Source organism: Glandiceps talaboti, chromosome 2 (genome assembly GCF_964340395.1).
Source record: "Glandiceps talaboti chromosome 2, keGlaTala1.1, whole genome shotgun sequence".
Classification (NCBI taxonomy): Eukaryota; Metazoa; Hemichordata; class Enteropneusta; family Spengelidae; genus Glandiceps; species Glandiceps talaboti.
Genome location: NC_135550.1, coordinates 7,692,829 through 7,707,000, shown reverse-complemented (window position 1 = coordinate 7,707,000; position 14,172 = coordinate 7,692,829). Strand labels below are relative to the sequence as shown.

General features: G+C 35.9%; 1 protein-coding gene across 2 annotated transcripts; it reads left to right on the top strand.

Moving 5' to 3' along the window:
* Nucleotides 1-75: 75 nt before the first annotated feature.
* LOC144447223 (stress-induced-phosphoprotein 1-like) lies at nt 76-12,686 on the top strand. Of its 2 annotated transcripts, none has more exons than XM_078137130.1 (13): nt 76-162; nt 2,599-2,808; nt 4,017-4,158; nt 4,660-4,804; nt 5,261-5,465; nt 5,826-5,952; nt 6,705-6,807; nt 7,977-8,097; nt 8,327-8,423; nt 9,742-9,903; nt 10,285-10,388; nt 11,161-11,324; nt 12,459-12,686. In XM_078137130.1, exons 1-13 carry the CDS (start codon nt 142-144, stop codon nt 12,529-12,531), a joined length of 1,674 nt encoding a protein of 557 aa, XP_077993256.1. In that variant the 5' UTR covers nt 76-141; the 3' UTR covers nt 12,532-12,686. The 2 variants fall into 2 exon arrangements, with proteins under 2 accessions (XP_077993256.1, XP_077993252.1); XM_078137126.1 differs by having other exon boundaries at nt 150-248.
* The last annotated feature ends 1,486 nt before the right edge of the window (nt 12,687-14,172 follow it).

Sequence of the window (14,172 nt, the reverse complement as noted above, 5' to 3'; positions counted from 1 at the left end):
TCTCTATGTATTTGTAACATTGTTCCTGAGCTCCCTGTGCCCCGCCTGGGAAGTGATTCAGTATATTTTTCCAGAGTATTCTTTCACACATGTTATTATTTTTAGTAGCTTAGGGGGTTTAACCTTCCCGAAGTTTCCAAAATGGCGGACGACAAGGCTAAGGTAAGTGTGCATGGCAAGTCTTTGTAATGGCCTGGCTATAGTAAGCAATGAAAGCAACACGAATCTTGACAGGAATGGGAGAGACGGTAGGACTGACAGTTATTTTTTCGGTGAAAGTTTCATCGCCAATTTTAAGTAATGTCTAAGCGGTGTTCGCAGGCCCGTGATTGACAGTGACACACGTGCTGGCGAACACCCGTCGTAAAGTTTTTAGGCGAATAATAGGGGTTGACGCCATTGTAATGATAATAATTACAGAACTTCTCTTGATTTAATATGTCCGTTATATTTTGATCAGTAAGAGACCGTGTACGTTGTAGTAGTAAAGAGGGGGACCAAATTAAAAATGACGGGAACCCCTGTCACAGATCCCTTTCCGAGACTCCCAGCAAAGCCGGACCGCGGCGTTTAGAGGTCGTCGTCCGAAAAAAAGGAACCGAAATTATATTTATAAATTATGTATTCATTAATATTTAAATTTTCTACCAGTTGCGAATAAACCAGGAACCAGAGATTCGGTATTTGTGATGGTACATTTATTCTCCGGATATTTTGTTACGAAATTAGTAAACTACAGTAGAAGGGTCTGTCATTGGCCTTGAAGGCAATGTTAATGTAAACGGTTAGGTTATTCTCAAAATAATACTGAGTCATGGGCGGAAGTAGCGATCACTGTCACCGAAACAACAATACACTACACAAACATTAAATGTCGAATTCTGACATGGTGACTTGGCCATTCCTAGCCGCTATCTGTTAGTTATACATGTTTCTTGAGATTGCAGTTTGAAGGAACTAAAATCATGTAAAAACCCTGTACTTACACCAAACGATGCAAGATGAATTCCGCCTCAAAAATTCTCATTATAAATCACAGATCGTCACAATATGTGTACCCAATATATTTTTTTTCACTGAAATAATCATAGACCTCTGCAAACTTGATTATAACAGATGTTAATGCCAAATGTAATTCCTATGACGTAATTGAAAGCAGACAATGTGTAAGCCAAGAATGATAACAATGAACTCAATTGTTACACAAATGTGATGAACAATCATCTCCCCCAAATATATCTTGAATGTTATTTTTAGATGTGGAAAATCAAATTGTCTTCAAGTAAGTTTAAAATCACTTCTAGGACATATGTTCTTACTTAAAAATGATGAACAATCATGTTCTCCATGGCAACATAGAGGTTTTCTTTAATTGGCTCATTAGTATTAAAGATGCAAATTTGTTGTAAGGTAAGCTTTGTGAATCAGAGATGTGCCAAAATCATTACTTGTGGCTTTTTGGAAAAGTATTTTCTACGTAGTGATAATTACAACATCAGTGGAGTTGGGCCAAAAAAAAGAATTGTTTCTGGTCAGGACAGTTTGTCTAAATGGTGCAACAATGTGCTTTTTTATTTTTTTTAAATTCTCAACAAACCTGTCACGCAATCTACTATTTATGGCAGTTACTGTTCATTTTATTTAGTACTTTAGATCAAGTGTGTATGTGGGACAGATGTCATTTGCTTGTTCATGATTGGCTGTGCAGTTATCTTCACTGAGGGTTATTTTTGTGTTTCCCCACGGATCTGCAGACTGCATGGGCTGGACAAACATGGAAAAAAAAGACTGACGCTGGGGTATTTAAGTGGTGCGCACACTGACCAGAAACAATTCTCTTTATTTTTGCCCTTATATAGATTATTCTGAAATATAAAACCTGCTGATGTGTATAAAATTCAGCATCCCTTTAAAGGCCCATGATTTAGTCTCAGGTTCTCATGTTATTTGTTATCTTATCCATGAAGTCATACTGGTTTGTTCTTGCCCAACTCTTCCACAGCTTTACTAGACAACTTTTCTAACGCCATGATTCTAATTCTTATTCAATTTTAAATCCAAGAATTGTAGAGAAGCATTGTGAAAGTCTACGTAAATTGTCTTACAATTTTCTGATAGCTTTTTATATATTTAGATATTATTCCTCGATCTTATTCCTCGATCTTTTTCTTCGTTCAGCCAAGGAATATACAAGTGACCTAAGGGGCCCTTGTCACTATGAGTTTGCTTGACGAGTAGTCACAATCTTTAGATCACAAGTATTTTCTGGCTGATGAAGAAAAATATTGGGGAATAATATAATTTATACCATCACCAGTAATATAATAAAGGGAAAAGTATTGGCAATTTTGAGCATTTTGATTCTATTGCGAACACAGCAGAGTCATTGCTGTAGACAAATATTGTTGTGACATAGACGCATGATGTTGTGATGTAGAATGATGAGTATGTAATTCTATATCTTTTGTTGAACGTGGCTCATGCTCGGTATAACACAGTATTATAAGTTTGCACAGTAAGAACCATGACCTCATGTCATAGATTATTTTGTCAACTAACTTATTTATAAGATAACACATATTTTTTTTATCTGTACAGGCTGATAGTTTAAAAGCCCAGGGGAATGCAGCTCTCCAGGCTGGTAAAATCCAAGAAGCTGTGGATTTGTACACCAGTGCCATTAACTTGGCTCCAGGCAATCATGTTTTATTCAGTAACAGATCGGCAGCATATGCTAAGAAAGGTGATTATGAGAAGGCATTGGAAGATGGATCACAAACAGTAAAACTCAAACCTGACTGGGCCAAGGTAAATAAATGTTTTATCCTCATGTATAATGATATGTAAGTAGCCTGTCTACTTGTTGGATCTGTGACTCCAGTACTATCAAGTATAAGAGTCAGACTCATAAATCCAGTCAGTACTATTTGCTAGATAATGTCGACATTGTATAGAACAGAGTGGCAATACTAATCAGGTACTTATGCTTGTTTCAGTTGTTATAATGTACCACTATATTATCTGCTTCAGTTTCTGTACATGTACTGTAATACTACCATTCTAAAATACCACTATCCTATCTGCTTCAGTTTCTGTACATGTACTGTAACACTACCATTCTAATGTACCACTATCCTATCTGCTTCAGTTTCTGTACATGTACTGTAATACTACCATTCTAATGTACCACTATCCTATCTGCTTCAGTTTCTGTACATGTACTGTAATACTACCATTCTAATGTACCACTATCCTATCTGCTTCAGTTTCTGTACATGTACTGTAATACTACCATTCTAATGTACCACTATCCTATCTGCTTCAGTTTCGGTACATGTACTGTAACTACCATTCTATGTACAAGTACCACTATCCTATCTGCTTCTGTTGCTGGTAGCATTACATTACATGTACAGTTGCTGTACAGGTTATTTTCTAAAAAGCCAGTTGAATCATTACTTTCCAGTGTTCTAAGTGAGTTTATAGGATAGGAACCGTTATCCTGTAATGTCAGAAAAACAGGACACTGTACAAATCAATGAATGTAACAGAACATTCTGCAAATTAACATATACTTTAACATAATCCAGATTATGTAATATTACATATATATCCATCATTTCAGATATGTAATATATATAAACAATTATATAAATAATGTAATATATATAAATATATGATATATGATATATGATACAATATGTAATATATATATATATATATATATATATATATATATATATATATATATATATATATATATATATATATATATATATATATATATATATATATATATATTTATTATTCCATCAATTTCAGATATATGTAATATTATATATATCCATATATATGGATATATATATATATAAATATATGAATTCCTGGTATTTAATCAATATTCAATGATCACTGCTACATTAACATGTTAACATTACAAAGTCTACTTGCTCCCCCCCCCCAGTACTTTGGTTACATGATAGTTAGATTGTTAATTTGGAGATTCACTTCTGTAGGGATATTCGAGAAAAGGAGCAGCATTGTCCTTCCTGAAACGCTATGACGATGCCCTGGCAACATATAAAGAAGGCTTGAAATTGGATCCAAACAATAAACAACTACAAGATGGGTTAGATGAAGTAGAGTCCAAATTGATGAGTATGTGTTTAAAAATCTTTTAACTGGTTTGTTTGTGTTGGCAGTAGGCTCTTTAGTATGGTTTTGGAAACCCATGTAATAACATGGCAATTGAGGTTATTTCATCCACGTGTCACTCTAAAGAAATAAAATTAGTACAAGTCAAATCATGGTTTATTGGAACTTCATTCCCATCACATTTTATTGCTTTTCTCTGTATATTTGATAGTCAGGTGTTACTCTCGGCCCAATCTACTACAGCATTGGTTTTCAACCTCTCATTTCTTGTAAACAAGTAGTGAAATTTTAAATAAGTGCTTTCTGCGCAAAACCTTTCCATTATAGAGTTTCTGTTGAGAACATTGTACTTCAGTTTTACAGTAGATTCTCAAAAACTCAATTGAAGAATTCATGAAGGCTGAATAAGTTTATTATTATTTATACCTGTCCAGACGTAAAGATAATTTAGTAAGACCTATTCAGATTATATCCTTCAGTGATATCACATATGTATCTTTGCAGGTCGCCAGGGATTTGATAACCCTTTTGCTGGACCTGGAGTGTTTGCAAAGCTTGCAAATGATCCAAGATCAAGGGACTTGGTCAAGGATCCATCATTTTTACAAATTCTTGAAAAGTTACAACAGAATCCAGGAGATCTTGGAAGGTGGGTTTCATTACATTCTAGCTCTAAGAACCTAACCTTGTCCAAAAATTGAAAATTAGTGTACCAGCACTAACTGTATGATGAGATGTAGGTGTAAAAATTGAGTGTTGAAGAGAACACATTGGTGTGTTTCATGATGAGTAGAATACGCCATATACCAGATATTGTAGTTCTGATAAGATTGCAAGAGGGTGCCCCTCAGATGGGACGATTGCAGAATGTCACACACGCTCAATAAGTGCACTTTGTTCGTTTAGGGGGTGGAGGGGGTCTGGCGTCGATGTTATTGCTGAACTTCATTTTCACACTTCTAACTGCACTGAGGAGGCTATGTAGGTCTGTGTCAAGGGTGATAATTGTACAGGGCTATGAGTATGATATCCGGTTGCGGGAAGGGGCTTTCGAAATGTCTACTATTATCGTTATTATATGTGTTAATTGTGAACTCTTCACCAGCTATTTGAAAGACAAACGTGTAATGACAGCACTAAGTGTACTACTTGGAGTTACATTGATGGGAAAAGATGATGATGTTCCTATGCAACCACCACCACCCTCTGCATCCTCCTCCTCTTCAACCCCCAAATCCAACTCTTCGTCATCTAAAAAGAAACAGGAACCAGAACCAATGGAGACGGATTTATCACCGGAGCAGAAAAAGGTAACTAGAACTTTTTCTCTTTTTTAACAAAAAACACCCAAATCCAAACATTGTATATTTAAGTGCAGCCCATACTTGCCTCTTCGTCCCTTTCTACGAAACCTTGCCTGTTACTAAGCACTCTCAAACAGTAGCAGAAATGTACAAAATTTAAGAAAGACATTTTTTCCATGTGAACTCTGGACCAGTGTTTAGCATGGTAGTGAGAACTGATATGAGCTTAGGTAGTGATTGTGATGCAACATATTCTGTTTGTCAACCAACAAAAAGCATTTCTTCCAGTCACGCAAATCAGTTGATCACTGAAGTCTGTTCCCCAGCAATTGCAATTATTAACGATTGTATTAATTTTCATTACAGGCACTTGAAATGAAAGATTTGGGAAATGAATCATACAAAAAGAAAGAGTTTGATAAGGCTATAGAATACTATGATAAAGCTATAGAATTAGATAGCAGTAATATGACATTCCTCAACAACAAAGCTGGTAAGTACAGGTCGTAGTTGTTATACTCGTCACCTCTGTTTTGTACCTCCTTAGTGATAAACATACTGATAAAACCCTCAAATTTTTATGCTTGTAAGAAATGTGTACTAAGTGATTTCAAATGGGATATCGATGTATGTGTGACCATAAGCATTACTAGTATCTCTGTGTGTAAAGATCACTGTCCCATACGATACTGTACCATACCATACTGTACCGTACTGAACTGTACAGTGCATACTCTACTTCATTTAATATACTAGTACAGTACTGCACTGCGTTGTATTATATAGTACGGTATGGTATGGTATGGTACTGTATTCCACGACACTGCTCTGCACTGCACGACACTGCACTGCATTGCATTCTTGTGCTGTGGTGTACTGCATTGTACTTTAACTACTCTGCACTGTACTTTACTGCACTGCACTGCACTGCACTGTACTGCACTGTACTGTTACAGTACTGTACTGTACTTGACTATCTTCAATGTTAACTTTGTTGTGATTTTACCCATTCATGTATTAACTACCATTATTCAGGATATTATCGTCACAGTGAGAGTTTATGAAAGACATAATCTCACTACACTGTTGTCTGTCTGAAATAATTTCGGGTATGTCTACTAGCTTGTACACCAAAATAATTTTGTCATCATTTAAAATGTTGGCGTTTGAGTTAGCGAGAATCCTTTCCATATTAAACTGGAGGGTTGATGTGTTATGACAGGATTGTCTGCTCTTTCCTTACAGCTGTATACTTTGAGAAAGGTGAATATGATGAATGTATCAGTGTATGTGAAAATGCGATAAAAGTAGGAAGGGAAAACAGAGCAGAGTATAAAACTGTAGCCAAGTAAGTACTGTGAATTTGCTTGATTTTAAGTGTAGATTTTTGTGTAGCCAGGACACTGAATACTCTCTAGTTTAATGTATAGGACAATATGAGCAACATTTGAAATTGGAGAGTTTTACATACTCCACAATAGTGTGTTGAGAGCTTACTATATACTATACTGTAAATAGATGATGTCTTTGCAATGTGTAGCATCTATACATTGTATACTTGCAAGTCTGGATTCAATAACAGTTTTATCATCTGCTTCAAGTCAAAAGACCGATTACCGTGGTATTTGGTAGGGACTTTACTTAGGTTGTGTAGATGAAAAATTGTTCAAATGGAAATGATCAGATTAGTGAAATGCAAGTTACATCCAAAAGATTGATATTTCATCTGATCAATGTAATTTTTTCAGTGCAACTTCTCAGGTACGTTTTGTAATCATTGTCAAAATACATTGTCACTCCCAGTTCAAAATCCACTTCTCACAGTGTACAATGTCAAGGCTTTAATAATAGTAAAATATGTGTGTGAGGATGTTATTTTTGGTTCTATAATTTTAGAGGGGATTTTACTTTGCGTTGTCAAAAATAGTTCAAACAATACTGGTGATGGCCTGATCGCAATGTAGTACTTTACATTGTTAGAACTCAAAAAGTTATTTGGTCAAAAATTAAAACTTTTCAAAACTGCTAGGCAAATTCATCGTAAAATTGATGGGAATGTTTGCAGATGTGTCCAGATGTAGAATTATTGAAGACAATATGGCCTGGTCGTTGATATGTAAATAAAGCCTAAACATTTGGTTTCTTGTCAAAAAAAAACAAAACTTCAAAATTACTACCATAATCTTCTGAAATTTGGTGATGATGTTTCTAGGGGTATAGATGAAGAATTGTTGATGAAACTATTATACAATCATTGATATGCATATAATTTTGTGGGTTTTGATAAAAAAAAAATTCACTTTGGAACTACTTAATGGAGCTACATACTAAAAGAAAGACCTTCTTTATAAAATAACAGCTTGGAATTACTTTCAGAATCAGTTGTGCACAATTCCATTAGTGCAATTTTCTAATTTTGAGGGAATGAATTATTAACTTTTGCCACACAGGTGTGTCTTTATTGTGTAAACAGTAACGGTATGTAAGTGATGTATTGATAATTTTCTGTGTTGACAGGGCACTAGCTCGTATAGGAAATGCATATGTTAAAAAGGAAGATTACAAACAGGCTCTTGTGTTCTTCAACAAATCATTAGCAGAACATCGGTCGCCCGACATCTTAAAGAAAGTTCAGCAGGTAAGACGACATCACACCCCTTTTCATGTGTTCAGTGTTCACCGGCTCTGTTTGATACAATCGCACAGAAATCAGCCAGGAGCTGCACAATCTACACTTCAGGATAGCAATTTCTTGCTATGAAATAAACCATTTCAAACATTTTAACTATTTTTTTTATAAATTATTTTCACAAATATTTTGTGCACAAAAATTAAATACATTGACATTGACTTGTGTTTGGTTACAGATAGAGAAACTTAAAAAGGCAAAAGAAAGATTAGCTTACATTGATCCCGAGAAATCAACAGACGAAAAAAATAAAGGAAATGAGTGTTTCCAGAAAGGTAAGTTTGATATGTCATAGAATTAGAACACCCAGGTTTGATTAGGGGGCACTGTGAGGATTTGTGACATCTCTCAGATACTGTGCTATTAGGGCTCTTAGCAAGAAAATGAATCTCCTGACAAGCATCCCACCCCCACTACACATACCCGCACGCGCACGCGCACGTGCACACACACACACACACACACACACACACACACACACATGCTAAATAGAATTGCTATGAGGGCTCTTGGCAGGAAACGCCTTCCATGTTTATACACAAAATTGTTTATTCCCGAATTCTCTGAATATTCTTCCTCTGTGGGTCCTGGCAGTATCGTCCAAATAATGGTATAGTTTGGTAGCATCCTTTGGAATGGAATGATAACTGACTGCAGGATGTCATCTCCCTGCTGCTGTTGTACTCAAGGAAATCTTCTACAGAATTGGGAGGGGGGGGGGGGGGGTCATTTTTTGTGTTCAGTATATTCATAGCCTTAAATATTGCACAATGTTTTGTGAAAGTTCATTTTACCCAACATTTGCTGAAAGTTCATTTTACTCAACATTTGCAGCATATATACCAGTTGTATAGAGCATGTATTTTTAATATCAAACATTGTTACTTTTAGTAAACAGGTTACCTGTTTGTTAAATTCCCCTTTGTATTCAGTGGTGAAGGGTACCTTGTGAATTCGTACTGTGTAATATTTACGAGATGTTAAATGCATAAAATGTGTTTGCTTCTTTCATTTTAACTTACGAGAACAGAGTCGGGATTGATACAAGCTTACATGTAGGCAGAAGTGATGTGTGAGACTTGTCAAGCAACTTCCCACTGCATGAGACTTGCCAAGCAACTTCCCACTGCATGAGAGGGTGGCGTTTCCAGTGCCATATATATGACAGTCACACAACAGAATATGCAGCAATTCCAGATTCACTGCAATACCGTTGTGTGACCATTATGTATACGCAACCGGAAATGCCACCCTTTCATGCAGTGTCCGTTTCATTGACAACGTTAACAGACCTAACAATAACTATAACTGTAGAAGCTGTTGACAATATGTTGAATGGAAGTTGTCAAGCATTGAAGTCTTATATGATAATATGTCACTTCCACCTTACGTTCAAATAAATGTCAAGTCCATACTGATTATTAAAAGTACACGAAACCGACATATTTTATCTCAAGTTTTTATTCAACAATGTGAAATCACAAGGTGTCCTTTCCTTTTATTGATACTTCGGGGAATTAATTTCGTAGTCTGTGTATGATGATGCTATTACAAAACCGGACTAAACCTCGCCTATTATGTGTTGATTTACAGGAGATTACCCTCAAGCCGTCAAGCATTACACAGAGGGTATTAAGCGAAACCCAGATGATGCTAAGTTATACAGTAACAGAGCCGCCTCATACACTAAACTAGCTGCATTTGATTTAGGTCTAAAAGATTGTGATGAATGTATTCGACTGGATTCTAGTTTTGGTAAGTGTATAGTCTTGGTTTCCATTCTTTGTATAGTTGGGAGGACAGCTTGGAGTAGCACTGTGATATGCTGGCAGAGGTAAATAATGATGGGTAGTGTGGTGTAGTGTAATTGGATGACAATGCTACTGTTGAAGCATAACAAATATTGGGGGGGGGGGGGGTTAGTTTTAGATAACAAATTATGGCCAATGGTGTAATATGTTGAAATGACGACTGTACTGTTTGAGCTAGTGTAACAACTTGGCGTTGAAATAAAAGGTGAGGTAGTGCACATTCTAAAGTTCCTCCATCAACCCACATATCCATTCATATTTGGAATGGGGCAGTGATTATTAACGCAACTCAAAATGTTTTCGTTTTTTTTTTTTTGTCTCACAGTTAAAGGTTACACCCGTAAAGGTGCCATCTTGTTAGCAATGAAAGAACCAGATAAGGCCATGGCAGTGTACCAAAAGGCCCTGGATTTAGACCCTGGTAACGTGGTAAGTTGTATTTACTGTCACAAAACCTCATTGATAGAACTAAGCTGCAATATTCAATAGCCCATCCACTTCTCTGCAGTTATGTGCAATTAGTACAAAAATGCTTGAAGTTAAAAAAAAAATATTTAAAGAAAATTGTGTAAGATAACAAATGTGTAAACAATAACAACAGCGTTGACAGCAAATAATGTGCCTCAAGTTGTGTAATCAATAGCGCCCTCTACTGCTGAAATTGGAAATGTGTGCTTCAGATGTACTCTTGCAATAAAACCTCAGATCTGTGTGTAGAAGGTTGCCGAATAGTAGTTGAAGGATGAGAGTACCTCTGATAGGCAGTCTTGACCAAGTTCTAGACAGCTTCTTTTGGCGCTAAACCACTTACAGGCACTTGTAAAGTTAGCAGGATTGCCTAAGGGTCTAGCAGCTAGACTACAGTAGATGTATTTACTGTTTTGAAGCGTGTTTGACAATGTTACTAGTGCTGTATACTTCAGATTTTATGATAGCAAGTCAATAAAACATGTCTAAAGTTTGATAGCTTGATGTATTGATATAGCAAAGATTTCCGATATTTGAAATGTATATAGTATGGAATAGTAAGTCAGAAACTAATCATAATTCTAGATCTGTCTCACTGTTAACCATTGGTATCTACAAACACCACTCATACTCCTAAAGCACACCAGTTGGGGGGGGGGGGGGGCTATGTCTTCAATGAAGACTTTTTTTTTTCTAACTATGTTTTTGGGTATATGTATGTTTAATGTGTTAGGAAGCACAGAATGGAATTCAAGCTTGTGTGAGGAGTCAAAGTAACGACCCCGAAGAAATCAGGAAACGAGCTCTGCAGAATCCCGAAGTACAACAAATTATGGCCGATCCAGCTATGAGACTTATCCTAGAACAAATGCAAGATAATCCAAATGCACTAAAAGAGTAAGTCTACATTCAAAAGTATTCCACAAATAAATAAGTTGTTGTCTTTGTTTCTCAGTCAAAAATGTACCAAGAAAACAGTAACAATGACCTTAGAAGTCTAAGGGTAGTGGGGACTGATTGCATTGCATTACCAACTTAGGAAATAATGCACCCTACTACACAGGTAGGTATTCATGGTAGTAGAACTGTACAGGTGTTTATTGTATGTAATGTATGGCTGCTAGGCTGACTTGCTATCCCCCTTGCAATGGTCATAAAATGTATCAAGAGTGCCCGCACCCCACTTTGAGAAAAGAATACAATGAAAGTGCCCAAGGTGCTGATGTGGCTCTGTGTGGTATATAGAAATCAAAATGATGTCATCACACTTGGTTGACAAAAATGTAGGTTTTCCATAGGTAACACAGTTGAACACCACATCATAACAAACACAATACAAGTTAATTTCTACAATCACATTTTAATCTTCTGTAGGGAAGGTTATATGTTAGTGATAGGATGTCTGTCTGTCTTGTCTGTCTGTCTGTCTGTCTGTCTGTCTGTCTGTCTGTCTGTCTGTCTGTGTCATTGATTTCTCAGAAACAATTCAAATGAAATTAGTGCACATTTATATTCTTAGGATAATAACCATATTCAACCTCCATAAAATGTGTGCTGATGTAAACTGAGTTGTAATGTTTAATTTGCATAATTAATGATTTTCAGTACTTAGGCTGTTATAAGAACACTTCAAATTTCATATAACTTGGTACATGCATATAGTTGTATATAGTACTTGATATAGTTTACTGATGTAGTTTTTAATTGTAATCAGTCATTTGTAGAATTAACGATTTGAGAATACAAGCTTCAAATTCCATACAATTTGGTGCACACATTGATGATAACAAATTACATGTGTCCTACAAAGGTAGATTATTCATTTTGCATAATTAATGACTTTCGGTAATTAGGCAATATCTTAAGTATACAACTTCAGATTTCTCATAGTTTGGCATAACCATTTGTCAATTAAGGGGTACATTATGAATGATAGCGAGTGCTGAGAATTTTGCTTTAGAAGTGAAATCTAAAGACTTTGCCCTTAAAAGAAGGCATTCAATTTAAATCTGGTAATTTTTATCTTTCCAGGCATATGAAGAATCCTGCTATTGCATCTAAGATCCAGAAACTAATGGAAGTTGGATTAATAGGACTCCGTTAACACCTCATACTTATTACATAGAGACTTTTGTTCCTAAAAAATTGAATTTAACGATGAAACGTTTTTTAGCACAACTGAATTGAGGTTCAGTAGTGCTATAGGCATGGTGATATATCTGTCTGTCTGTCTGTCTGTGTGTGTGTGTGTGTGTGTGTGTGTGTGTGTGTGTGTGTGTGTGTGTGTAAAAACAACTTAACATCAAAAAGTGCCAGACCAATTGCCTTGGTATTTGGTGGGGACATTACTTTTGGTGTGTAGATTGAAAACTGTTCAAATGAAAGTAATCGCATCAGAGAAATGCGTGTCAGGTAAATCTGAAACGCCAAACTACTGGGCAGATTGGCCCGAAATTTGGTGTGAACGTTCTTAAGGGTGTGTAGATTAATAATTGTTCCTGACATGGTGATTCCACCAGTGATGTGCAAATTAGGTCAAAAAATATAAATATGCCTAGCAACAAGGCCATGCTCATAGCAACAGCCAAGTGATGGTGTGTATGGTAAAGGTAACAACAGGGCTAGATAGGCAACCGGATAAACAAAGAAAAATACTGTACAGTTGTGCTACAACACCATTGGCTCTATTTTTTTACCACAAGGGGAAAACTGACATCTGGTTGGTATATAAGACTAGTGATATCCCAATGTGAATTGGTAGCCGTTGTAGATGTACTGTTCCTAAAATAATCAGCACTGTGATAGTGTGTTTAATAGATATGTTACAACTAGTTAGTATGTAATATAAGTTTGACCGGGTAATAAAGCAGACATTATATCATGATCAAATTTTGTCTCTGAAATCATTGAAATTGTGGTAATGTTTGTTATTAGCACAACAGATAGGGTTCAGTTGTGGTATTTGGTGGGGACATTAGTTTTGGTGTTGGGAAATTGTTCAAAGCAAAATCATTGCATCACAGGTCAAAATTTGGGTCAAAATGACACATCAAAATGTGTCATTTTTGGTCAAAAAACTTATATAAGCTAATAAATTCCTGGGCAGATTGGTCTGAAATTTGGTGGGAAATAAATGGTGATGTATATTGCAAAAAATAACAACATGGATGATGAGGCAAATGAATAAACTTTCAAAGAATTGGCATGATTGACCCAGCAATGAAGATACTGCCCATTTACCACCAACACAATTATGGTGTATATAAACAATTTAACAAATTAGAACTTTTGGAAACCCCTTTGAGTTGAGTTGTGTTTAGACCATCTAGTTCTCATTTTTACTTTAACTGATGAAGTATACAGTTTGTGCTACAGTGCCATTGGCGCAAGTTTTGGTATATTGTTTTCCCTGTGTTGTGAGATGAGGCACAAAGACTGAATGGGACGGAAATTGACCACTGATTAAATGCTACACTAAACCACAAAGGAGGATTTGAATCTGTACAATATTTTAACAGGTGTCTCTGAGAACTGTGATTTATGGACTAGTGGACTTGACACACAGTATATTAAATATTCTCAAGCTATAACTATTTGTGAAGTGACTCAACATTGTATGTTGAATGATTCCACTGAATGTGAGAAAGTTTGTGATAGTATCTCTCTCTCTCTCTCTCTCTCTCTCAGTATTTTATATGTAACTAATGTAAGTTAATGAATGGCTGGCTTCAAACAAACAAACAAA